Below are 27,672 nucleotides of genomic sequence, written 5' to 3' on the forward strand. Positions count from 1 at the left end.
GCAGAAGCGATGTTGTTATTCCACTCCTCCGCCCCCCCGAATAGCAGCATCGCTTCTGCCGCTGCTGGCTTCATGCAGGGCAGAAGCATAGCGATGTTTGCTGGCTTCACCTGTGCCGGCGTCTAACCCTGTATTGGCGGCCCCTTCCCCCAAAGGGTAAACTACCCCCCCCCCCCTCTCTCCAGGCTCGCTCCCGTGCACTTAGCCCCTCCTCCCTCCCCCCTGAGAGCAGTCAGACACATCACTTGACTCATGAGCAGCTAGGTCAGGGCTGTGGCCACAAAAAAATGAATAAAGTGATATAGTGGACAAACAAAGCAGTTTTGCTGAAGCAGTGTATTTAGGAAAAGTCTTACATTCACATTAACAAGCATTATAGATAGGATCCTTGTGATGGGACAACCCCTTTAAGATTCTTGTTTTCTGTACATTTCTTTGCAGCAGCCACTTCACTTATCAGCCCATTGATCACAACTATTATATATAAAGATAAGACATAAAATCCCATTGTCATAATAGAGGATTTCACAGCTTATCTAATGCACTCTTTTCATAATAAATAGGGTCTGCTCCAGAACATTGTGCCTATGGCTGGATTCACATCTTTGCTGGGGTTTCTGTTGGAGACTCCATCGCAGAAACTGACGAAAATCAGAGTAAACTCCTGCATGGAAGACTTTTCTCTCCATCAGTTTCATTTTTGAAAAGGCAGACCCCATTATAGTCAATAGAGTTCGCCAATGTCCACGTGTAACAGCTGAAGCAGCGGTCCAGTTCTCCGTTGATTGGGTCCCCCGGCGACAGAGTACACTACTCTAGTGTAAACCTAATGTAAGGCTCATGGTCCTTCTATAGGAAACAGGAAGTCACAGAGTGTTTTAGGGTTAGTGGCAAAAGTTGGAATTGCAAGATTTTTAGGATTTTTCTAAATATAGATATTGTCAGGGTCTGAGGTTGCTAGGTGGAGTGGCATATACACACAAGTCCAGTTTCTTTCTTTTTTTTTTGTTTTCTTTTTTTTTTATGTAGATTGTGAGCCCCACATAGAGCTCACAATGTACATCCCCCCAGTCCAGTTTCTTTAGTCCAAAACAAAGGTAGAGTTTATTTTCACTCAAAAAGGCAGTGCAGCAACAAAAGGAAACAATACAAAATTAAAAAAGCCATCAATCAAAAGCCAGTTGAATCACTCAGGACACAGCTCCAAAAATATGACCTCTCTATTGGCTCTCCAGCCAAACTCTGCCTCCAAGCCTGTTGCTGGAGCTGACTTCTTAAGCCTCCCTTGATGAGGAGACTCTCTGCAGCTGAGTCACTGCCGGCACATCCCCAAAGTGTGGACTGGAGGTGGGTGGAATGACAGGTCCCACTACCAACCTACCTGCCATTCCTAAAAATCCAGCCCAGTAAGTGGAACTTTAAAATAACCCTCAGCAGACAATAGTCATCTGCTGAGAAATGTTGTTTGTGGAATTTTCTCATCTCACCCACCTTAGTAGTCTGGGTGAGATGTACACCCCCTCCATTACCTGGCTTACAATATACAGTATCGGCTTACAATATTAATTTGGAAACCTAAAAACTTATCTCAGGTTAAATATCAGGATTGGAGTCTGTACATGTGTCCATAATAGATGCTTCCTACTTACGCTAGGTTCACACCTGCGTTCATCTGTCCATTCTGAGCTTTCCATCTTCTGCATGCCAGAAGTCGGAAAGCTCAGACCGGGTCCCGCCGTGAGCGGCGGTGAGCGTTTTATGCTCTCCGCCGCGAAACCGGATTTTTTTTATCCGGACACAGAGTACTGCATGTCCGACTCTGTGTCCAGATTATAAAACCCGATTTCGTGGCGGAGAGCCTAAAACGCTCACCGCCGCTCACGGCCGGACATCTCTCTCACCCATTCAAATGAATGGGTGAGAAAGACTCCTGCAGGTTTCCGTCTCCTGCCTCTGTTTTATGCAGGAAACGGAAACCTGAACTACGGAGTTCACAACGCAGATGTGAACGAGCCCTTAGTATGCTAAGTAGATGGTAAATTTATACTGTAAGGACGCCCACCCAACTGGCGACCAATATATTCCTAGTGTTCTTGTTTGAGTTTTGAGACTGTATATCAATCTGCTAAGTAATCCTCTGCTCAGAATTCTGTACAGCTATGGATACGGTGTGTCTATGTCATAATGCCGGTCATCCCTTTACTATGCAGGTTAGATAGTCATACAGTCAGGGCGTGTAAGAGGTTTGATTTATGGGATTTTGTACAGATTATCTAAAACAAATAGTACAGAGGAGCGCTCTTCTTACATTGCTGAAAGGTACAAACAAGAAAATAACAAATAGGTCAGATCACTTAACTCTATATCAGAAAACCCTTCTGTAAATCCTTTATTTGTTGCTACCTCAGGGATACAGGTACTTGGATTCAGAAAATGTTGCCATGTACTTTTACAAGAAAACTGTTTCTAATCGGCTTATTCTTTAGATAAGATATAGCAATAATTGTGCTTAGATCTATTGTTCTGTAGAAGTATTTCTTTATTTTCAGAATGAAATTCATTTATTTGGTCTTATGGTAAATAGGACCCAATGAATCATAGACAGACAAAAAATGTTTCTTAATTTTAAGTTTTCTGGTGAACTTTGGAGGTCTAAGGTTGTGCCTAGCTGTATCCAAATGCAATCATTGGCTGTATTTTGCGGTCTGCATATATAATGAGCCAAGGTCCCACAAAGATTATATGGAAATTAAATCCATAAAAGAGATTTAATAGGAGATTTAATACCAGATCATTAACACAACGACATTTCAGTCCATGTATAGACCTTTGATAAGTCAGATCTGCAGATAAAAAAAAATGTGAAAAAACATCAATATAAAAATAAGTATGATTATATACAAAGGATAATGCGACAGTATAAATATAGCATGCACGTAAGGCTACATTCACATCTGTGCCAGAGTTTCGGTTACTATGCTTATTCTGGACCCTCTTTTTTTTTTTTTCATTCACCTCCCTCCTTATTTCTCGCTCAGGTTCATCTCTTCTCCTATTCCACATATCTTCCCCCTTATCTTTTGCTTGTGCGCAGGCTTGAACTGTTGGTGGCATACCATTGTCCACTGTCCTCACTGAACATAGTGTGCATGTCACAAATGCGCATTTTACTCCTGCCATTTGTCTCTCTTGTGGTGCAGACATAGCAGGAACTTCCATGATGCTTATGCTAGTCTCCTAAGAGAACCCCGGGCCCCTTCTCTCGGGTATCCCTCCTTGCACCTACTACCTCTGGTCAGTCCTCCCTCTGCCTCCCTTTCACCTGTGGATATTTGGTGCTTTATATCTTCTGACAACCTTTATCTCCATCTCTTTATTATTATCTCTGTGTTCTCTTTATTGTCCCTCTATGTTCCCTTAGTTCATCCTGGTGTTTAACCCTTTCCTTGCCTGTGCTCTGATTTCACTTTCCCCTTACATCTTACTTACTTTTTATTTTACCTTCGCCGCTTCTACTCTTGTTTTTTTTATGTCATCTATTTTAGTTTTTCCTATAAGTTAGCATCATCCGTTCATCCATCACCTTGTCATTATGATGTTGTCCCTTCTTATGCACATGTTATAGTTTTACTATTGCATTCCTCTTTATACATAACTGTAATGTATTTTTATGCATCTTTATATTGATATTATTTAATCATTTTTTTTTCTACAGATCTTACTTGACAAAAGTCTGTATATGGACCAAAATGTTGTCGTACTAATGATCTGGTATTAAATCTCAGATTTTATATGAAATATAGATACAACCACAGTGGATGGACTGTTTTACATCTAATCTTTGCATGACCTTGGCTCATTATACAGTATATGCTATGATGCACCCGAATAAGTCTTGATTCACTCAAGCATCTAAAGAAAAAGTGTGTACATTGTTTTCTATATCTACTCTGACCTGTGAAAGAATGTCCCTATAAAAGAACTGTATCCTACTAAACGCTGTGACAGTACTCTCAGAGCTTTAGTTTATTTCTTTCTTAGTGTTCAGGACATGTAGACATAATAAAACCTGAATGGTGGACTTCTTCCTCATATATATATCCATATATATATATATATATATATATATATATATATATTATATATATATATATATAGCACATCACTAAATTGGGAGGAGTAGGAGAAACGCAGTAAACTTTGCAGTCTATGCAGCAGTTAGCTGCTGTATCCAGAGTAGAGAACTGACATAGAGAGAACTTTGCAGCACAGTACTCTCATTGATGAGTCATTGCTCTGCCCAATCATTAAGGAAACCGTCATGGGGGTCTGGTGCTTCCAGGATCCCATGAAAGCAAACTATAAGATGTAGAGAGGGGTTTTTTTGCTTTTAGAAAAATGTGTCATTCACTCCAAAAATGTGATCATTCTCTTTTTTTGCATCAACTGATTTTGGCATCAAATACTCATATAGAATATAGAATTGACCAAATCTGCATTGTGTGAGTAAGGCTTTACAGGGAGGTTATTGTTTAAATGATTTCACACCAAAAATCACAAGTTGTAAATTCAATCTAATACAAGTGAATGAAGTTTTTCTGTAGATTTTTGAATCCACACCACACTTAATCTGTTGCAGAAATGCCGTTTCTTTTTTTTACCCTTTGTCGTAGACTGCAGTAGGTTAAATCCTCAACAAAATCTGCTTCAGCCTTATGGATCCACTAGCATTTACCCGCGACTTCACAAATCCCTCTTTTGCGCCGACCCCTCTCGCACGGCACACCGTGAACTCCTCCTCCCTGCTCCAAAGCCCTGTGCACCCCACTGTCCCCCCTAATCCCTCTCCCCAAAGGCTCCACACGAGCCCCTCCACCTCTGGAGGGGCCGGAGCTTACTCCAGGTGGCGGATAAGAGATGGAAGTTGGGAGACAGGGATACCTAATATGTATTTAATAACTTTTGTATGTGTTCTAGGGATAGGGGTGGTGAATGTTTTTGTTTTTATTCTTGGTTGCCGTTTTTATTTCTTTGTTAAATTTGTTTGTGCATTTCCTACACTGTGTTTTGGGGTCTTGAACCCCAGGGTGTCTGATGAGCAACGCAATGCATTACAATGCTTATGCATTGTAATGCATTTCATAATACCGGGGCTTCTATTGCAGGCCACATAGTATAGCCTGTAATAGAAGGACTGGTTTAATGCAATTCATTGCACCAGCTGTCACTGAGGCGCCGGAAGGGTTAATGTCGCCGATCATTGCGGCCACCGATAGGTAGTATGCAATTCCTCCGGCAGCGCGTGGGCGCTGCCATGATTGCTGTTATCGCTGGCTCCCGGAGGTTGAGGCCGGTGGCGGTGTCAAGTTGCTATGGCAGCCGGGAGGCTTGCGCTGGCTCCTCGGTCTGTCAGTCTTTCGCTTCGATTGCAGCCTATGGCAGGTAGACTGCAGTTGAAGCGCCGGTGTTATGCAATGCACTGCATAATACTGGCGCCTCTATTGCAGGCTATGCAGCCTAGGCTGCAATAGAAGCGAAAGACTGACAGGCCGGGGAGCCAGCGCAAGGCTCCCGGACGTTATAGCAAATTGACGCCGGCCCTGGAGACTTCTCTGGGTGCCGGTGTGGAGAGGGGACATGGTTGCGCCCACGTGCTGACTGAGGAAATGTGTTCAGGGTGAATGTGGTTCATCCCTGGGGACACTGGCCGGGTCACCGACCTGGGGCAACCCCCCCAACCCCCCACCCATGGCCCTGTATCCACTGCACTGACCAGTTATGTGGTGTGTCGGTTGCAGCAGCCGCCGGCATGTGCGCTCCTCTTTAGCCGTCCGCGAAGTGACAGTGTGTAGGCGGCCTGGGATAGCTGCAGCGTCGGGATCATGTGGGCTGCCAACATCTTCCTCACTGTTTCCCTGCTCAATCGGCATGCCCACCTTCAGCCCCCAACGTATGGTGCCGCAGCCCTGGCTCCATAGCCCGCCCACACTCAGCCATGCACCAATAGGAGGTGCGTGGACAGACCAGCGCTGGCGGAATGTCAGCTTGTACAGCAGAGCCGGAGGGTTCTTTGGAGGGTCACGGTGGCGATTTGGGGTGAGTGACCCACATTTAAAGTAGCCTATCCTTTCTTCCTGGGCAATATGTCTGTGTGAAATTTCAACAAAATCCATTCAGCCGTTCGGCTGTGATTGAGGAACAAACATCCAAACACACAAACCCACAAACATCCAAACACACAAACTTTCACCTTTATAATATTAGTAGGATATAGCATATCCTAGTACGTACTATACTACATAAAGTATAACAGAACTATTCTCCCCTAAATAATGTAGGGGAGAGTAGACCATTTCATTTTCCTTTAACTTGCTCATGATACTATGAATTGGAATTATTAACACTGAAGGAAAACAAAATCAGTTTGCAACCCCCTGAGGATCAGACTTTTTCTGTTCATGCGATTTTAACAAATTGTATTTGGAAATGTTGGCAGGTACTATCAAAGGAAATCAATAGGTGTGCCTATAAGCTTGGCTTAGGGTTTACCTCTTAAAGGATACTGACAACAGAGCACAGTGTGAAGAAATCACAGGAAAGTCTAGCTCTTGTCTCTAAGATATGCGTGCAGATATTCTGCTTGTAGGATATTTACTTAAAATGCATTTTATATGTTATTATTATTCCTATACCATTCCACAATGGTAGCTCTAGCGATAATAAATCATATGATAAAGTTAGAGCCACATAGAAATAAATCTGAAATGGTCTTCAGTATTCAGTAACTGACTGTGGTTGGTCTTCTATGACTATATGGGTATAGTAGATTGAGATTAGGTTACATATTACACTGTAAATAACTTCTTATCCTCCTTGGTTATGTTAAAGAAACCGGTGTGAAACTGGGTGAAGATTAATGTAGTGAACGTGGAAATAATAGGCATGTTTTTAGAGCCATCATTCTCCTCTTTTCTTGTGGGTGCATTATTTCTTTCATCACTGTCTGAATACGAGCTTTAGGCTGCCAAATAATGTCTTCATCCTTTTAATAAAAGGAGTGTCTCTTTACCATTGTGACAATTACTTCCCGCTGGAGTCATGGGGACTGCTTTGCATCTTTTTGTTCACCCCCTTTTGGATACAAGAAAATGCAAGTATATAGTTGAATAGCACATTTTTCCTTTGACAGATGAAGTCAAATTACAGATGTACAGTAAAAAAAAAAAAAAAAAAATCTATTTTTTGTACTCCTTTGTCAGCACACGAATACTTCTGGGAAATTATCAGTACAGTCTGTGCAGAGTGTAAGAAATGTAAGATAACTGTATCTCTCCTGCATGTGTCTTGTATAACCATGACTGTCTATCCTATGTATTTCTGTAACTAACCCATATACCGGTAATACTGTATTGGAAAGGGCTCATTTTGCTTCTTTTTTACTTCAATTCTAATTTTGTACACATTCCACAAAGCTAAAGCACACATTCTAAGACATGTGCACAACATGTACTCTTATAGAAACTTCTGGAAAGTTCTATGAAGGAGGCTAAAAGTTCTACATATTCAGGGTACACTGTATTAGTCATCCCATGACTTAAAGGGATTCTATAATTAGAATCCCTATTTTCAGTACTACCACGTTGGAATAACCTTAAGAAAGGCTATTCTTCCCCTACCTTTAGAATTCTTCTCTGTGCCGCCGTTGCAGTGATCTTCCTGGTTTTCTCCACATGCAAATGAGTCTCCAGACAGCACAGGGGGCGGTCCTTCTGCGCTCAAACAGCACAAGAGGCGTCCCCTGTGCTGCCTGAAGACTGTCCAGCAACACCCTTCTACTTCTATAGCTGCGCGCGTCCTCCTGCATCATCTCCCAGCAAGACTGCGTTCGCTCGTGTAGCGGCCACAGAAAAATGGCCAACAAGACATGCACTGTCGGCTCTGCCATTGTGCAGAACCGATGGTGCATGTGTTGCGGCCAGTTTTCTGTGGCCATTATATGAGCGTACTGCGCATGCGCAGTATGCTTGTGTAGTTCTACGGAGTACAGAGCATACTGAGCATGCTCAGTAGCTCTGTACTGGCATCACTTATGCAAAAGAAGACGCAGAAGGATGCGCATGGCTGTAGAAGAAGGGCATCACTGTTGAGACTTCAGGCAGCCCAGGGGACACCTCCTGTGCTGTTTGAGGGCAGGGTGACCGCCCCCTGTGCTGTTTAGAGACTAATTTGCATATGGAGAAAATTGGGAATATCACCAGAACGGCGGCGCAGAGAAGAATTCTAAAGGTAGGGGAAGAATAGCTTTTCTTAAGGCTATTCTGACATGGTAGTACTAAAAAAAGGGATTCTAATGATAGACGTCTACTGACTTTATAGCTTAGTACCTGTATATCTTGGTTTCCTGACGAGCTGGAATGTTATTGCTTAAATTCTTGTTTTTTATCCTTTATGTATTATCATAAGATCCCTTAGTGTGGTATTCTTGATCTCACTATCCTTAGATGCTACCGTAAAACAAATACATAAGCAATTGGTGTGTGGCCACATATCGCATTTTCAGTGTTGTTCCTGCATCCGAAACCACTGAAAGATACGTATCCATGACATACCCCCATTGGGATCAATGTGACGGCAGTGTGATCGAGTTTGACAAGGATTTTGGAGTGGAGAACATGAGAATCCATGTCAAAAAACTTTTCTGTGAACGTATTGTAAGAGCAGCTCACGCTCTGGTAGACCAAGGCTGTCTACGCATTATATCAAAGGCCATTGACATGCCATATACAGTAATTCTACACTTTTCCTATAGTCCCTGCTCAAATGTGTCTTCTCCCAGCAATTGGCTAATCGCCATGACTTTTTCATTACAAAATGGGGTGGTGTTCCTGAAAGAAACCCTTTAGTGAAATGAATACTTTTCCTACAATTCTGTTTGCAGGCTATTAGCATTAATAAAAAAAGAAATGGAGAGGATCCTCTTAAGGCGTTTTCAGAGACGTTTTGTACATCCTCAGTGTATGTGCACTTATTGTATTCTCATGAATTAGTGATGTACTGTTTATGATGGTGTTTGTCAGATAATCCCATGTGACTCACTTTTAGTCATTATTACATTTCATACATTTTTAATCGCGGAGATTATCTTCTGACTAAATTCTACATAGTTTCATACAATGGCGTGGGATTAGCGCTTCCCGACTGTAAATAATGAAAGTTAAATTGACGTTGTCATCATTTACACATACGATTTCTTGAGAAAGAGGAAATTGATTTGCATCAAAGTGTAGATTCACCTTATTTGATCCTCCACGTATGTATTAGGGAATTATATACACAGCAAGTCTCTAATATACCTTTTTGTATCGGTAGGAGACTTCTGATAATAGCCATAGAGTCTTAAATTCCCACTGGCTAGCCGATAAGCAAACACCATTAAACATCAGTAGCCTGTATATGCAGCCCCTTAGAAAGAGTATCAGATAGTGAATATACACAGCAGAGGCTTCCAAGCTTTTTTTATTTTTTTTATTTAGGCTTTCCCAATTGTTGTGGAACCATTTTGAAAACAAATGTGTTAGAACATTGTTGGCTTTGTTCGGGGGCATTCACACAATGTAACACGGCGCTGATTCTGGCATAACTCACGTAAGAATCAGCGCTGCAAAACAGAATCCCATTGACTTCAATGGGTTCTGTTTAGCGCATGTAACACATTGAAATCAATGGGTTAAAAAGAAACCCATTGAATTCAATGTGTTGCGCGCTAAATGGAACCCATTGAAGTCAATGGGATTCTGTTTTGCAGCGCTGATTCTTACGCGAGTTATCGTACCAGAATCAGCACCGCATTACATTGTGTGAATGCCCCCTTATAGTGTAATTTTACCTTGAAGGGATTCTGTCAGGACTAGATCAGTTATCAAACTAATCCCAGTATCTTGTAGTGGTGTTTCCACAGTTTGCAAATATAACTCTGTTGTTCAGATCTGCAGCCCCACTTACATGTGATTTGTTGTTTTATTCATATGCAAATAAGGGGGAATGCTTTGCTCAGGTATTTAGAGCTGATACAAAAGGACAGGCAAGCTAAGGCACCCCCCTGAAAACAGCCTTGCACTGCACTGTCAGTGGGGCGGGCCTCACAGCTCAGCAGCATTGCTGACAGTACTCTTCAACAGACTTGCACCGTAAAGGGGATTTTCTCACCACCCAGTGATGATATTGAGCTGTGAAGCCGGCCCCGCTGGCAATGCGGTGATATTGGTACCTAAACTAACGTTACCAATATCTCTGGAACTGGGGCACATACCTGCTAAACTGACAGTGTGCTGAATGTAAAGCACTGTCAGCATTGCAGCAGTATATAATCTGTCACATTGTAGAGGACATGAAAGGTCTCCGTCATATGTCATTCATTATGTTGCTACTGAAGATTACAGTTGGTTAGCCACCAGCAAGTTCCCAGGAGCTAACCTAATGTGATCACTCCCTAGATGTCCCCAGCTTCAAGCCATGTTGTCTTGCTGTATTAATAAATTAACTGAAATGTATTTATAGATATGTATGTACTAAGTGGTTACATCGCTTCCATGTAGCTTTAGCTATCCTGGTTTTGCTTGATACACTCTTATTTTTTTTTTATTACTCTTGTTAAGTTCTTGCTTTTAGATTGTGGTTATTTTTTGAATACTTTTACTCATAAATAAAGGTACTTGAAAATAAGCAAGAAATTCAGAATTAAAGATCCGGGTGAATGCAAAGATGGATATATTTCCCGGGTTTGTATTTGTAGACATGAAAAAGCTATGAGACCATTACACCTCTCCTACGCCTCATCAATTGTGTGCGAGAGAGAACATATTATAGAGAATCACTGGGGGATTTTCTCATTCATTCACTATCTGGAAGAAGTTTAACAGAGTTTTTCAGTATAACAGAAGTTCTCCTAAACACATCTACACTAATATGCGAGGAATAGAAAACTGTGCAAAAGTCAGAGAACCTTTCTTGTATTTATTTTCTGTAAGAACAGCTATTTAAATTCTTATGTCTTGGGGTAGGGATAAAAGTAGGAAATGTATTTTGTCAGAGAAATAGACAAAGGCCTTACTATAATATCAAATAGGCTGCATGCACATTTTAGCTTGAATGTTCTACTCTTCATACCAATTTATATTATTGTTGAAGGAAGGAGAGATACAATACCAGTTCTTTCCTCTGGGATTGTCTATCTTCTCCCTTGGAACTGGACGTGAGGATTTCCAAAATTGTTCATGTAGAGGTCAGAGAAGTACCGAAGGATAAACCATTAGACAGTCAGTCTGGTAGGCTCGCTTCTAAACAGCATCACACATGTTGTAATTTGTGTACATTGAGGCGGAAGACTAATAACTGGTTATTCCAAAATGACTAGAATACTGTGATCTACTTTTCAGGCCAGTGACATCAAGTTTATTGGGCAGATGGCCATGTTGCAGCTCACACCAGGTTCACACCTACGATTGGGTTTTTGTTCTTTGGGTCCGCTTGGAACCAAAAAACAGAATCCCAATCCGCTTAAAAAGCTGTTACCTGCGGAAACCCCATAGACTCTGCCCGAAAAATGCGAGACAAAATCCCTGCCTGCAAGATTTTTCTCTCTGCATTTTGCAAGTGGATTCGGGAACAGAAACCCTGAATGGAATCCAGATGCAGGTGTGAACGTAGCCTTCGTCAGACTTAAATGAATGTGGATGAGCTGCAATACCAAGCACAGCCACTATACAATGTATGGTACTATGCTTGATAAGTAGTGAAATGGCTACAGTTATAAACACTAGTATCACTCGCTATTCGAATGGAAAAGTTCGATACAGAACCAGCATTGATTGGCCGAATGCTATACAGTCGGCCGATCAACGCTGGTTCTTCTACCTTTAGAAGTCTTCTCCGTGCAGCTTCCCGCGGCGTCTTCCGGCTCTGAATTCACTCTGCCAGGCATCGGGCCTCGGCAGAGCCGACTGCGTATGCCCGCTTGTAGTGCGGGCATGCGCAGTTGGCTCTGCCCAGGCCCGATGCCTGGCAGAGTGAATTCAGAGCCAGAAGACGCTGCGGGGACGCTGCACGGAGAAGACTTCTCGGAGGATCCAGCCCGACCCTCACTCGTGGACTTGGTAAGTATAATTTGATCGAACGTTGCCTACCCCTGAAATTAGCATTTTTCCCCCATAGAGTATAATAGGATTCGATATTCGATTCGAGTAGTCGAATATTGAGGAGCTACTCGAAACGAATATCAAATCTCGAACATTTTACGGTTCGCTCATCTCTAATAAACACTATAATCCTGGACAACTCTGTTTATTATTAACCACTTCCGGACCGCCCATAGACTATATACGTCCGGGAAGTGGTTGTCTAGTTCTGCCAGGACGTACCTGTACGTCCACCAGAACACAGCAGCTGCACGGAGATCGTGTAGCTGCTTTCACTAGGAGCCGGCTGTAAGTTCAGCCGGAGCTCCTAGAGAGAAGACAGGGCAGATTTATTACCTCCCCTGCCTTCTCGATCGCTGTGTATACAGCGCTCAATGAGCGCTGTATACACGGCTATGGACGCAGCCATAAATCAGCTGCCCTCTGACCCGGCAGACACGTGATCCGCCGGGAGCAGTGTCCTGCCAGAGCTGCTGGGTCCTACAGGACTCAGATCAGCTCAGTAAGCTGTATATACAGTGTGAAGGAGGCTGTATTCCTCCTGTAACTGAGGTTAAATGTACCAGCCCCAGTTATAGGAGAAATCAGCCTCAAGTACAAAAAAAAAGTGATCAGATGTCCCCAAAGGTCTCATCACCTTATGGGGACACAATCTGGAAAAAAAAATAAAATAAAAATAAAATAAAAAAGTTTTTAAAAAATGTAAATAAAATAATAATAAAAAATAAATAAATACGCTAATAAAACGCTGTTATTAAAGGTTATAGCCCCGCCCCCGACGACACCATACAAAATAAAAATTACCGTAACGGAGAGGAAAAACTATTTTATAAAGTTTTTCAGTGACACTTTGTGTTATTAAATTAAAAAAAATTATAAATTGAAAACCAGACACAATTTCCCTCCTATTTTGTTTATATTTTCCTGGATATAAAAAAAATTAAAACACATTTGAAAATAAAAATAACATAAAAATAAAGCCCTATGTGTCCCCGAAAAAAGACGCAAAAATTAGTTGACTAAGACATACGAGAAAAATTTTACAGACCTCAAAACCGCACATACATAATAAACCTAAAATGTGTCTGGTCCTGGACCACAAATTGGCCCGGTACTGAAGTGGTTAACCTTGTTGACGACTACTTTTTGGGCCCAATATGCATTAGTAGTCTTCCAGTACTGTTGTTGTTTTGTTGGATTTTATTTCCAAGCCCTTTGTTATGCTAGGTTCACACCTGTGTTCACTTAAAAAACAGTTACCCTCAGAAACTGGCAGACCTCATAAGCTATAATTGCATCTGTTGGGTTTCTGCCTGAAAAGGGCAGAAAAATACAGAGAGAGAAGTCTTTTCTCTCCACATTTTTAAAGCAGAATGGGGAATGGAATTTCCCAGTGGAGACCGAATGCTACTGTGAAACTAGCCTTACTTGTGGGAATTAAATTTATTGTTTGGCAGTTAAAGGGGTTGGCCAGGATAAACTAAGAATTAACCCTTAAACTAATCCCCCACCCGGCCTAACTTCTAATTTACTTCAATAAAAAATTTTTTTTTATAATTACCCATATCCCTGAAGTGGTCGTGTGACCACACCAGGGACACTTTCTGATAATCCAGTCACGTTCTATTTAACGATTTCTAAAACGGAACGTCACCATTATTTCTCCCCTCCATCAATATGTACCAAACCTTCCTGTGTCTGGGGATGGCTCCTCCCCTCTTCCTCTCTGCTAGTACTGGGTGGAAATGGTTAGCTAGGGAGATGGTGGCAGGGACTAGTAATGGGTGGGATTTCTAGGCTAGCGAGATGGGGAGGGTGTGAGGGTCTAGTAATGGGCAGGAACCTAGGCTAGTGAGACAGGGAGGGGGAGTGTTATGGAGTGAGAGAGGAGGGGGGACTGAGTGAGAGCGAACTAGTGTAGAAGCTACACAGGAAGCTAACACCCATAAACTAATGCAGAGGATGCAGCAGCAACCAGAGACACCCAGAAATCACTGCTAAAGTTACATGGGTGTACTTAGTAACACATCACTAGCACTAACACACGTTTCTAAAAAAAAAAAAATATGTATATTATCTGCCTGGGAAACCCCTTTAATAATATGTAACTGGAACAGTGTAAGAGTAACTTCTTAAAATGTAAAAGTACAATAGTTAGTGTCCCTCTAACCATTGTACTTTTACATTTTAAGAAGTTACTCTGTAGGCTAAAGGAAACAAATGAATGAAGTCGTGGCCAAGCTTGAGATGTGCGTGACTTTCTCCATTTGTAACCGGCACCAGATGGGTTCTAGGACTGGCCTTTATGGCATATCCTGTGGATCACTATGTCTGTCTGTTACAGTAATAAGACTATAGAGGACATTCTCCATTGAGGGTAGGACAGTGTTAATAAATTAGTCAAGGACTTGGTGAGGCGTTTGCGTAGATCGGCAATGCTTACAAAAGATAAATGAGTTTTGCAAGTTTCAAAAGGTTATAAAAGCAAAACTTTTTAAATTGAGCCATATTATGCATTAGCGTTGAGGGTGAGATGAAATTTCTGTTTTTGTATTTGTCTGCCTATACTTCATTATTCTATAGTGTGTAATATACATTGTCAGAGTTCATGGGCTTCGGAATGTGCTATGTATGGTGCGTGTTCTATCTGTTATTCACATTTGTGTTTTTGTTCGGCTTAGAGTGCTCTTGTATGGAGCAAGGCCGTGTTACCGTTGACGTTTGCATGCGCATAACACTTTGGCAGCTGCTCTGTGCATTGTAGTTTAGAAACTTTGTAACCATGGAGACAATCCCTTTCAAACAACATTGTACAGATGACTCCGCTCAGCGCAAAGCCTGGTTTGCAAAGTGCAGCCTTGTACAAAGTCTAACCTCATGTTAACAAAGGGCAGGATGACCCTGATATCTGTAAAGAATTCATTAAAATCACCCCTTACATTTACCAGAGCAAAAATAGTAATTAATGGCTTGAACCGCTTGTGATCTGAGAACTGGATGCATCTATTTTCCAGTGGTCGCAAAAACATGTTTCACAGGTACTAGAAAGTGAGAGTTAACATTTCTTTGCATTCTTAAAGATGAAAATGTCCAGTCTTAAAAATCTATTTCAAACTGATTTCTGGAATTCAGCTATATGTAGATATATTGCTATTTTATTCTTTTGGAAATAGGGTTGTTTACCTATTTCCATCTAAGGCCCCATTCACTTCTGCATTCGGGTTTTTATTCAGGAAGTCCACTTGGGGCCCCCTGATTGGAAACCTATACGCATTAAAAAGCAGTTATCTAAGGAAACCCGCGGATCCTATAGACCAGGGGTGCTTGCACTTTTTCAGCATGTGAGCTACTTTATTAGCTGACCAAGACAAAAGATCTACTAGGGCGGGGCGGGGCAGGCCTATGGGCGGGACTGGGCGAGCTTGTGGACGGCATGGGCGTGTCTGTGGGAGGGGTCGGAAATGTGGGCGGGGCCAGGCGGATTGTGACAGCAGGAGACAGCGGCGTTCTGTGGCTGCGCAGGGATCCCCACTGTTTGCTTGTTCACAGCACAGTCTGAGAGTTATCTCTGCACACTGGCAGGCTGGGGATGCGGCAGCCCCGCCTGCCAGTGTCCGGAGATGACTCTCAGCCTGCACTGTGAACAAGCAGACACTGGGGATCCCTGCATCCCGCAATCTACCCACACATCCTTTGCGATCTACCAGTAGATCGCGATCAACGTATTGGGCACCCCTGCTATAGACTAAAATATGGTTTCCGCATGAAACAAGTGCTGCTTGCAGGACTTTTCTCGCCACATGTTTCATACAGAAACCAAGCGGAAACCACACCACAGATTTTGAATACAACAGTATAATAAACACAAACATGAAAAGCAAACAAATAAAGAGGGGGACAACATCCCAAATAAGTTGGCCACGTAGGGCCGTAACGCAAAACAAGAAGTAAGGAGAAAACACCAACAGGGAATCAACACACAGACCCCATTTAAGTCTATGGGGTCCGCGGGTTTCCCAGGTAAATTTTAAATGACCATCTTACCCTAGAATACTTATAAAGTAGAAAATTACTCTGAAACCTATACACATTAGATATCCCTGTGTCCAAAAATGCCCGGTCTACAAATTTATAAGAATATTTTTCCCATACGGTGAATGTCATAGTAGGAAAGAAGAAGTCTAAAGTGCCAAACTACCGCTTTTTTTTTTCGCTGTTTCGCCTTTGATTTAAATAAAAAGTGATCTAAACAATAGACATTCCCCAAAATGGTATAACTAAAAAGTACATCTGACCCCGCAAAAAAGATGCCCTATGCATCCCTGTACAGTTGCAGGGTCACCTGTCAATGTGGCCTTGCAGCTGTTGCAAAACTACAACTTCCACATTAAATATTTTACCACATTTATTTGATTCAAAATTTTTTTCATTTCCCTCCTCTGAAACCTAGGTGCGTCTTGTATCTGTTTTGCTTTGTATGTTAAAAGAAATATTTTTTTAAAAAAATGCATGTATTTCATTGGTCTTTTTTTTTTTTTTTTTTTTTCTTTTTTTGACCCAATCCACTCATCCATATTTAATGATCGTGAAATGGATGAACAAAATGGACCCTAACATTAAAAAAAATGGATCCAGTCACTTGTATTTGTCCATCCATCTGTGGAAATGAACAAAAATAGAACGTGTTATTTTTTTAATGGTCTTTTTTTTTTTTTTTTTTTTTTTTAAAGAGGACCTTTCATCAGATTGGGCACAGGCAGTTCCATATACTGCTGGAAAGCTGACAGTGAGCTGAATTCAGCGCACTGTCGGCTTCCCCGATCTGTGCCCCGGGTAAAGCGCTATCGGTCCCGGGACTGTAGCGCTTTACAGTCAGAAGGGCGTTTCTGACAGTTAGCCAGGGACGCCCTTTTGCCCAGCAGCGCCTATCGTGCTGTACCATGTGAGCGGGGAGGAACGCCCCCTCCCCTCCTGATAATACTCGTCTATGGATGAACACTGTGAGCAGAGAGAGTGGGCGTTCCTCTCCGCTCACACTGTACAGCGCGATAGGCGCTGCTGGGCAGAAGGGCGTCCCTGGCTAACTGTCAGAAACGCCCTTCTGACTATAAAGCGCTACGGTACCGGGACCGATAGCGCTTTACCCATGGCACAGATCGGGAAAGCCAACAGTGCGCTGAATTCAGCGCACTGTCAGCTTTCCAGCAGTATATAGAACTGCCTGTGCCCAATCTGATAAAAGGTCCTCTTTAACTATGGTCCTATTCTTGTGAATGGGGCCATAGTCTATTGTAATGCAGAGGTCGCCATGTATGTTGCTAGTAACGCCTATCTACACATATATGTTATATATTGGAAAGTGAGAAATAATAAGGTGTATATTGTATTCAATTCTGGTGTTCAAAATGAAAGAATATATTTAACAAAGTTAAAGCTGTCTCTGTGCCCAATTTTTGCAATTGCATTTCTATATACCCACTTGAAACAATAATGTTTTATTAAAAAGTACAATTTGTCTTGGAATATAATGTAACACATTTCGTTTCATATAACTTTGTCAGTATGGCTCATTGACCACAAGTAGCAATTCACATGTAGTTAAGAATCATTGATCTGATCTTACTCTTACAAAGGTCAACTGGCAGATGAAATGGTGACATGGCTGCCGCGATGGGATCTGTTGACTGATCCTGCACCAAGCAGATGAAATGATTTCAGGATTTTACAACGGCCCTGTGTTAGACATCAGTTTTGTAGAAAGCCCTTGAATTGGAATGAAGACTTCTGCCCAGCCAATGTGATACCACATCCGCGGTTGGTGACAAGGTGTTACTGTCAGTCCTTGTTCTGATCGTCGTGTGCTAATTCTTCTGTCCTTTTCTGCGGTGTTTTGTTCTAGTCATTCAGAAAGCATTAAAACATTGTCACCTCTTGCTCCGGAGCACAGTGATGACTCTATTGAAAAATTGAAAAGTCACCTGTGTAGGCGGTAAAATCCTCATTCCCTGTTTCTAAATGAAAACCGATAAATCAGACCTATTGAAGCCTCTGACTGTATTGTTCACAATCTCAAGGGCGCTTATTTCAAATGATTTCCTGCCTATAAATAGCATAGGCTGTTGATGAAATCCTTGAAATTAATTTGCTGTCTTCTTTTTAATGAAATACTCCACTTTTTCATCTCCCGAAAGCTAAAGGAAGATTGATTTTTGTTCTTCTTCCTCACTGTCTTCTTCTTTGTGTTTCTGCTGTTTTGCACAGAGGTTTTGAAAGAATATGTCGAGCCAGATGTGGAACGCTTGGAGCTGTTTGCCCGTAACCTGCAGCCGGGATGGACTAGCTGGGGCAACGAGGTTCTCAAATTCCAGCACATGGATTATTTCATTCCCCCAGAGACTGCAAAGTGACCCAGGTCTATTAGCTTTACAGGAGTTTTTTTATACATTAGAATGGCTTTTTATTACCAACACCACACTTAGGGATCTGTGTAAATAGAATTGGACATGTTGCAATAAGAAATCCATGGCGTGGGTGACTCTTTGTGTACAACCTGAATTCTATTGTCTCAAGATGAACAGATTGTCCTTTCGCTGGCTCCAAATAGCTTTACTGTGAAATGAAAAAGAAAATTGCATCCGAACCCTTTATTTACCGTAGCGTAGCCCCGTTTCCTGGCAGCCTAGAGGTTAATTGTCTAGCCTATAAGGGAATATAAATAAAAACCTGCAGAAAAATACAATGGGAATATAGATGGCGATCTGTGCCAGTCACACAAGTCCACATAGACATCTCAATAATATTGCAAAATAGTATATATTTCCCAGATGTATTAAATGACAATTTTATCACTTTCCATTCCATTTTACAGGTTTAAGGAACAATGTGTTATGTGTGAAGAGATCTCTGGAAAACAATGATCTTGTCACTAGTCCATATTTATCTACCGCTATCATACTTCTCTACCGCAGAGTATAAGGCCACTGCTTGCTATTGTGTATACTCATTTTTCCAACATTAAATGCATCCTCATGTGATATATACTGGGCTAAATATTATAAATAGGACCTACTGCCTTTCCTTGTCAGTCTGACAAGATCAGCATTGACTGGACAGTGCCAGAGTGTGAACAAGCACACTTCATTGACAAAGGCAATAAAACCATCCAGTTGTTAGATTATTTGTATTTTTCCACGGGGAGCAACAGAGGAAAAGTAAAATGCAGGGACCTAAGAAAGATGCTCCTGATTTTTTTTTTTTGACATGAGGAATGCAAGTTGTAGTTACTAAAACAGACATGTCAGGAAGGCAATGGGTTCTGTTAAAGGGCTTTTCCCACATACATAACATTATTTTTATTTGTAGACAAAAGTTAAATTGTTTTGCTAATATAGATAAATCTAAATTTTGCTGAATTTTGAAAGATTTTCTCTAACTCTTACTGGTGATATTCTTTTGCCTTGATCAGTTGTCAGTGGATACGAATGTAAATGCAGAAACCTTCTATGTCAGAAACCGAGCCATGATTTCCATATTGTGGACAATAGAAGGCAGGGAATCTATTTGCACAAGAAAGTAACCAGACTAGAAAAAACATGACAAGTCCCAAATCATAGAAAGTTCTTGCACTCATGGCAATATCCACTGGCAACAAATCAAGACAAAAGATTGTCACCCCTTAAATGGTCAGATAATATCTTTAAAACATTGCAAATTTTTAACTACATATATTTGTAAAAATGTATAACTTTTAACTGTCTACAAATGTAATAGTTTATCGTTATATTCATGGCAAAACCCTTTTGCCAACTTATTTGAGCAGGCATTTATAGCGTACCTCCAATTCTAAAACAACTTTTTTTTATATAAATCATATCTTAAAGAAAAATTCTTTTTACAGGCCTCTTTCCAGCTTAAAAATAAGCTTTCATAGTAAAATATTTAAAAGATTTTTTTATGTTTATTTTATTGTATTTCCCATACCACCATCTATATTAAAAATTATCCCATAAAACTTGGCTCCAATCTATTGACAGTCCCCTTGTACTGAAAACAGAATAAAAAAACTGTGATCAGAAGATGAAAACAAATTAGATAAAAGGTGTCATTCTCCCTTGGTATGTGTACAGTTGTAACTTTCTCCCATTCTCCATAGACTTCTATGGTTAAGTGTAACTGATCTGTCTATGAGACCTTCACTCCCAGCTCCTCTCTGAATGTAAATAGTATTAGTAATCTCAGACTGAGAGAGAAATTAAAAGGAACCTGTCACCATGAAAATGATGTGTAAATGTGTAATCTGTCGGCAGCATTTTATAGAGCAGAAGGAGCTGAGCAGATTGTTTATTATCCTTTTGTTTCACTGTTCTGTTCTGAATCCGGTGGGCAGTCCCAACAGTGATTGACAGCCATCTCTGTATGTATAGTCACTGTTAAGACTGCCCACTGGACTCAATTATTCCTACTTTCCATCGAAAAAACAGAGAAATAAATGACGTTATACTGAATCTTTTCCCACAAAACTATATATCAGTGTGCTCAGCCCCTTGTGCCCTATAACATGTTGTCTGCAAATTAGACTTCATTTTCATGGAAAGCACTGCGAAATATGATGGCTCTATATAAGTAAGCAGAATAAATAAATAAATAATAATACATGGTGAGCAATTCCCTTTAAGGTAGAAAGCAGCCTGATAAATAAAGTTAAAGGGTAAGTCCCCACAGGGCTTCCTGCAAAAAAGCAAAAAAAAAAAACACTGTGGGAAAAGCCGTGGCGGCAATGCATTCTGGTTCTTCCTGCAGCACTGTGCAGAGGTTTCCTCTTTGGACTCTCTGCTTTAACAGTTTTGGAAATCACTGCGTTTCCACACCGCAGAATTTACCCCAAAGTGGGCATGGGATTCGCTAGAATACCATCCACTTTGCTGTGACTGTAAATCGCCGCATCATTTACACCACATGGGACATGTACAGTATATATGGGTCACTGACAAGATCATTATTTTATCCAGACTTCTTCAAGTATTTACTAGACCAGACAGGTAAGGAAAACAGACATGTTGGTTTTAAAGCAGATACAGCAAATTGCCTTGGCTTTATTTTGCAGATGTGTATTTAGATGATGTATTTTTCTCAGCATCCATGGGACTGTGAAACATAATGAAGGTGTGATATGTTGGCATGTCACAGCGCCTATGGTGGCAGCTTGAAGGACTTGGGGTAGGTGATAGATTCACTTTAAGGAATATACCTTCAAGTTAGACAGCATTAAAACTTTGTTCATGCTTTCGATAAAAATCTGACATGTACTTCCCAAAGCATTGTTCTGAGGCGAATTTCTAACTCTGAATGACATTTTGCTCTGTGTAGGTTTCTGCGCTGGAATTAGCGCTATTGTCATTCCTTACTCCAACTCCTTACATTTTCTGCCTGAAATTAGTGGCCATTTTTTCCACCCCATTTTTCTTTGGCGGCATCAATAATCCACATACAAAGCATGTAAACAGTACTGCAGAAACAACATTGAAATGCATAGGATGTGAATTGCATGCAGATTTCAAGTGGGGTTTTCATTAAAACATAGCCTAACAGATGTACTCCATTCAGGGACAGGGTGCCATTTTTTGGTTTTCTTTTATGTTTTCATTTTTTGCCACACATCAGAATTTTTTTTGGATTAGGATCACTCCACCATGTATCATCATGTCTATAAGCTGTAAGGACTGAACAGGAACAAAGTGATTAAATAACCAATTCCTTACAGCCTTTTGGGTTTTCATCAGTCATAAAAGGGGATAATGTGCCACCCACTGTTCATTAAAACTGTATTAAATGTCTCCTAAGAGTTATATGACAATATAAAGGCAAAAGACAAGAGTCAGAATGCAATTAAGAACAGAGAATTGTGAATGATCTTGCTGCGCTGCCGCTATTATTCCTTTGGCTCATACAAGTGTTACAGCTGGGAGGATGTCATTTTATATCTATATACCTCTAAGTGGATGGTACATGTCTACTCTGTAAAAAATGCCGGATGTTGTAGCGTCATCCTTTTTTATTATATTAGATTATTGTAATACTGTTATTAGAATCTGGATTTACCCGATGTGATGTTTTAATGAAAAAGAAAATAAATTGAATGATGTCCTTTATTTGTCGAACTTTCATCTGTTGAATTTGTATTTGTTTTCCATTGCTTTATGTAGCACCAAAATATTCTGTAGCATTGTACATAGATGGTAACCGCATACATTAGTTTCTATATTAGTGGGGCAGTTTAATTTCCTAATCTCAGATGCATACACTATGCGACAGTTTCATAGGATTCTATTTGTATTAGCAGGATTTTGGATACATTCACACTTGTTTCCGCCCACTGGGTCTCCATCCTATTCCCCAGGAAAACTGCATAGGGGATGGCTTCTTGGCGGTCAGTTTTAAAACCAGTCATTTCAATGGGTTTTTAAAGTAAACTGCCGGTGTCCGTCTGCAGCCTCTCCGCGTACATGGACATAGTCGTACATGCAGGACTTTGTGTCCGTGCAAAAAAAAAAAAACGGTTCCCTCGCAGAGAGGCTGCAGATGGACACTGGCAGTTTACTTTAAAAACCCATTGAAATGAATGGTTTTAAAACTGACCGCCAGGAAGCTGTCCCCTATCCAGTTTCCTTGGGGAATAGGACAGAGACCCGGCGGGCGGACACGGGTACAAGTGTGAACGCCCCTAACATGTAATTGTATGATTTTACAATAAATTCGCTTTAGGGTATGTTCACACATTTTTTTGCAGGCTGATTTTAAGACTGAATCCACATCAAAAAACACCTCTCATTCTTTTCAGTGGGAGTCAGTGACATGACTTATCTTCAGGTGGATTCCGCCTTGAAAAACCTATTGAAATCAATGGGAAGCAGCAAAAAACACAAAAGCCGCAAGTGATTATTTTTTAAACTGAAGTTTCCAGATTCATACAGTGATCAGCAAAAAACGTGCCAAAACCACGGCCAAGAAAATGTTTAAAAAAAAAAAAAAAAAAAAAAAAAAGTTTCCTAATTCCTGAACCCGATTTTTTTCAGCCTACAAAAAACTGTGTGAACATAGCCTTAATGTACGTCGAAATTAAAAATATTATCTGTTATCTACTTTAATGGATACATTGAAAGTAATATTTACTCAGGATACATTTATGCACACATGAACACTAAAAGCTATTACCATAAATATATTTATGGCTGGTGTTTCATCTGGTACCATATCCTGACTCACCTTTACGCCCTCCATGGATACATTTCTTCAAAGTATTTCAACAAATAGAAGCAAACTACATTTTAGTTCAATAGAAGTTATAAAAATTTGTATCATTTCTAAGATACTCCAAACAGTAACTATAGCGTTTAGGACAGATAAAGTTGATGAATGATAAAATTCCCTCATTAACTGTACGGTTGTGTGAAGGTAGGAAGAGAACTGACCATTAAAAGGTATACTTTGAAAAAGTTAGCATAAAATATTGAACACCACAGTATATTGTGGAACTGACATGGCTAATAGCCCTTTACATGATCTTCAGTGAAAGCGCTGCAACGTCTTTAAATTTATTCAGAACTATGTAAGTAGATAGATATCATTATCTACACTGTAGTGTCATCCTTCATGGGTTGACAGGCTATGTATCTTTCCTTCTTTAGGATTTCACAATATGTTAATAAACCTGAGTTTGAACTTCGGTTGTTCAGCTTAAGGAGTATTAACCACAAGAATTTTCACTACTCGACTCAGGCTGGACTCACACTTGCTCTCGTTGCCTGTGCAGGCATTCCGTCCATAATTCTGCTTGAATAATGCAGAGAAAACGTGCAGAAACCTGCTGAACCCCATTATAGTCTATGGGTAACCGCTTTTTAGGCGGATTGGGTTTCCATTTTTCAGGTCCCCAACTGGACCCGAAGAATGAAAATCTGAATGTAGGCGTGAACCTAGCATAATAGAAGCACTGTATAAAGAAATATAATATGCTTATGTATGTATTGAATAGATATGTTTATTTTACAGCAATGACAGATAAATCTGCCACACGAAAGGTATGTTTCCAAACTTACTATACAGTCCTACAGAGCACTGCTATTTTTATAACCGTAAAAATTTTGGTAAAAATTACTTTACATTTTCTTCATCCTCTTTCCTGCAAACAGACCCAATTAAACTTGCTGGGTGATGGTCTGTAGTTTATTTGAACTCTTTAAAGAGGACCTTTCACCATTTTTCATACAGGCAGTTCTATATACTGCCGGAAAGCTGACAGTGCGCTGAGTTCAGCACACTGTCGGCTTTCCCGATCTGTGCCCGGTGTGAAGAGCTTACGGCCCGGTACCGTAGCTCTTCTATGGTCAGAAGGGCGTTTCTGACAGCCAGGAACGTCCTTCTGCCTCGCGGCGCCTATCGCACTGTGCTGTGAGAGCCGGGAGGAACGCCCCCTCCCTCCCTGATAATGCTCGTCTATGGACGAGTACTGCGAGCAGATGGAGGGGGCGTTCCTCCCGGCTCTCACAGCACAGTGCGATTGGCTGTGCTCTGAAGAAGGACGTCTCTGGCTAACTGTCAGAAACGCCCTTCTGACCATAGAAGAGCTACGGTACCGGGCCGTAAGCTCTTCACACTGGGCCCAGATCGGGAAAGCCGACAGTGCGCTGATCTCAGCGAACTGTCAGCTTTCCGGCAGTATATAGAACTGCCTGTGTGAAAAATGGTGAAAGGTCCTCTTTAAAGAGGACCTTTCATCAGATCACGCACATGCAGTTTTATATACTGCTGGAAAGCTGACAGTGCGCTGAATTCAGCGCACTTTCGGCTTTCCCGATCCGTGCCCGGTGTAAAGCGCTATCGGTCCCGGTACCGTATTGCTTTAGTGTCAGAAGGACGTTTTTGACAGTTAGCCAGGGAAGCCCTTCTGCCCAGCAGAGCCTATCGCGCTGTACAGTGTGAGCGGGGAGGAACGTCCCATCCCATCACTACAACACACATGACTATGTGTAAACCACTGGCAGAAGCAACAGGGGATGGATGGTAGAGCAGTGATATCATGGCTTCCTGCTTTAGCACTGGATTCAACTTTGTCTGTGTCCTGCAAATGCAGACATAGTTGAAGTTAGGACTTTATGCCTGGACAGTACCTGGAATCTAGGACTGTCCTGCTGAATACAGTCAAACTCCTGGACAACTTGTGAAGTATCCTTTATTCACATACCCACAAGATAAGAACCAAGAACTGTAGTTGTTTTTTCTGCTAGAAAGATCAAAAATAGCAGAGTTAAGAACTAAGCTCTACCTTTTACATAAGGGCATGTTCAGTCCTGGCAAAATTGGGGATTTCTCACTACAAATCCTTGTCTATTAGAGATGAGTGAACACTAAAATGTTCGAGGTTCGAAATTCGATTCGAACAGCCGCTCAATGTTCGTGTGTTCGAACGGGTTTCGAACCCCATTATAGTCTATGGGGAACAGATACTCGTTAAGGGGGAAACCCAAATCCGTGTCTGGAGGGTCACCAAGTCCACTATGACACCCCAGGAAATGATACCAACACCCTGGAATGACACTGGGACAGCAGGGGAAGCATGTCTGGGGGCATCTAACACACCAAAGACCCTCTATTACCCCAACATCACAGCCTAACAACTACACACTTTACACACTCAATACCACCTCTCTGACAGTAGGAAAACACCTTGAAACATGTGTATTTGGCACTTGCAGTGAGGAGAGCTTGTCACCAGCAGTGAATTTGGCCCTTGTAGTAAGTTGAGGTTGGCACCAACATTTGTTTTGAAAATCAGGGTGGATTGAGCCTCTAACCAGCAGAGTTTGGGCAAATTCATGGTGGAGGGAGCCTCTAAAAACCCCAGTTTGGACCAATTCATGGTGGAGGGAGCCTCTAAAAACCCCAGTTTGGACCAATTCATGGTGGAGGGAGCCTCTAAAAACCCCAGTTTGGACCAATTCATGGTGGAGGGAGCCTCTAAACAGCCCAGTTTGGGCAAATTCATGGTGGAGGGAGCCTCTAAACAGCCCAGTTTGGGCAAATTCATGGTGGAGGGAGCCTCTAAAAACCCCAGTTTGGACCAATTCATGGTGGAGGGAGCCTCTAAAAACCCCAGTTTGGACCAATTCATGGTGGAGGGAGCCTCTAAAAACCCCAGTTTGGACCAATTCATGGTGGAGGGAGCCTCTAAAAACCCCAGTTTGGACCAATTCATGGTGGAGGGAGCCTCTAAACAGCCCAGTTTGGGCAAATTCATGGTGGAGGGAGCCTCTAAAAACCCCCAGTTTGGACCAATTCATGGTGGAGGGAGCCTCTAAAAACCCCAGTTTGGACCAATTCATGGTGGAGGGAGCCTCTAAACAGCCCAGTTTGGGCAAATTCATGGTGGAGGGAGCCTCTAAAAACCCCAGTTTGGACCAATTCATGGTGGAGGGAGCCTCTAAAAACCCCAGTTTGGACCAATTCATGATGGAGGGAGCCTCTAAACAGCCCAGTTTGGGCAAATTCATGGTGGAGGGAGCCTCTAAAACCCCCCAGTTTGGACCAATTCATGGTGGAGGGAGCCTCTAAAAACCCCAGTTTGGACCAATTCATGGTGGAGGGAGCCTCTAAACAGCTCAGTTTGGGCAAATTCATGGTGGAGGGAGCCTCTAAACAGCCCAGTTTGGGCAAATTCATGGTGGAGGGAGCCTCTAAAAACCCCAGTTTGGACCAATTCATGGTGGAGGGAGCCTCTAAACAGCCCAGTTTGGACCAATTCATGGTGGAGGGAGCCTCTAACCAGCAGAGTTGGTGGAAATCAGGGTGGAGGGAGCCTCTAACCAGCCCAGTTTAGACCAATTCATGGTGGAGGGAGCCTCTAAAAACCCCAGTTTGGACCAATTCATGGTGGAGGGAGCCTCTAAAAACCCCAGTTTGGACCAATTCATGGTGGAGGGAGCCTCTAAAAACCCCAGTTTGGACCAAATCATGATGGAGGGAGCCTCTAAACAGCCCAGTTTGGGCAAACTCATGGTGGAGGGAGCCTCTGAAAACCCCCAGTTTGGACCAATTCATGGTGGAGGGAGCCTCTAAAAACCCCAGTTTGGACCAATTCATGGTGGAGGGAGCCTCTAAAAACCCCAGTTTTTACCAATTCATGGTGGAGGGAGCCTCTAAAAACCCCAGTTTGGACCAATTCATGGTGGAGGGAGCCTCTAAAAACCCCAGTTTGGACCAATTCATGGTGGAGGGAGCCTATAAACAGCCCAGTTTGGACCAATTCATGGTGGAGGGAGCCTCTAAAAACCCCAGTTTGGACCAATTCAGGGTGGAGGGAGCCTCTAAACAGCCCAGTTTGGACCAATTCATGGTGGAGGGAGCCTCTAACCAGCAGAGTTGGTGGAAATCAGGGTGGAGGGAGCCTCTAACCAGCAGAGTTGTGGGAAAGCAGGGTGGAGGG

General features: G+C 41.8%; 1 protein-coding gene across 1 annotated transcript in view; it reads left to right on the forward strand.

Moving 5' to 3' along the window:
- METTL4 (methyltransferase 4, N6-adenosine) overlaps positions 1 to 19,191 on the forward strand; it is an 86,350-nt gene extending 67,159 nt beyond the window's left edge. Inside the window, exon 8 of the mRNA XM_075272153.1 lies at positions 18,456 to 19,191. Coding sequence (XP_075128254.1) covers positions 18,456 to 18,601 — 146 coding nt within the window. The 3' untranslated portion in view covers positions 18,602 to 19,191. The remainder of the gene's footprint in view (positions 1 to 18,455) is intronic.
- The last annotated feature ends 8,481 nt before the right edge of the window (positions 19,192 to 27,672 follow it).

The sequence above is a fragment of the Leptodactylus fuscus genome, chromosome 4, assembly GCF_031893055.1.
Source record: "Leptodactylus fuscus isolate aLepFus1 chromosome 4, aLepFus1.hap2, whole genome shotgun sequence".
NCBI lineage: Eukaryota > Metazoa > Chordata > Amphibia > Anura > Leptodactylidae > Leptodactylus > Leptodactylus fuscus.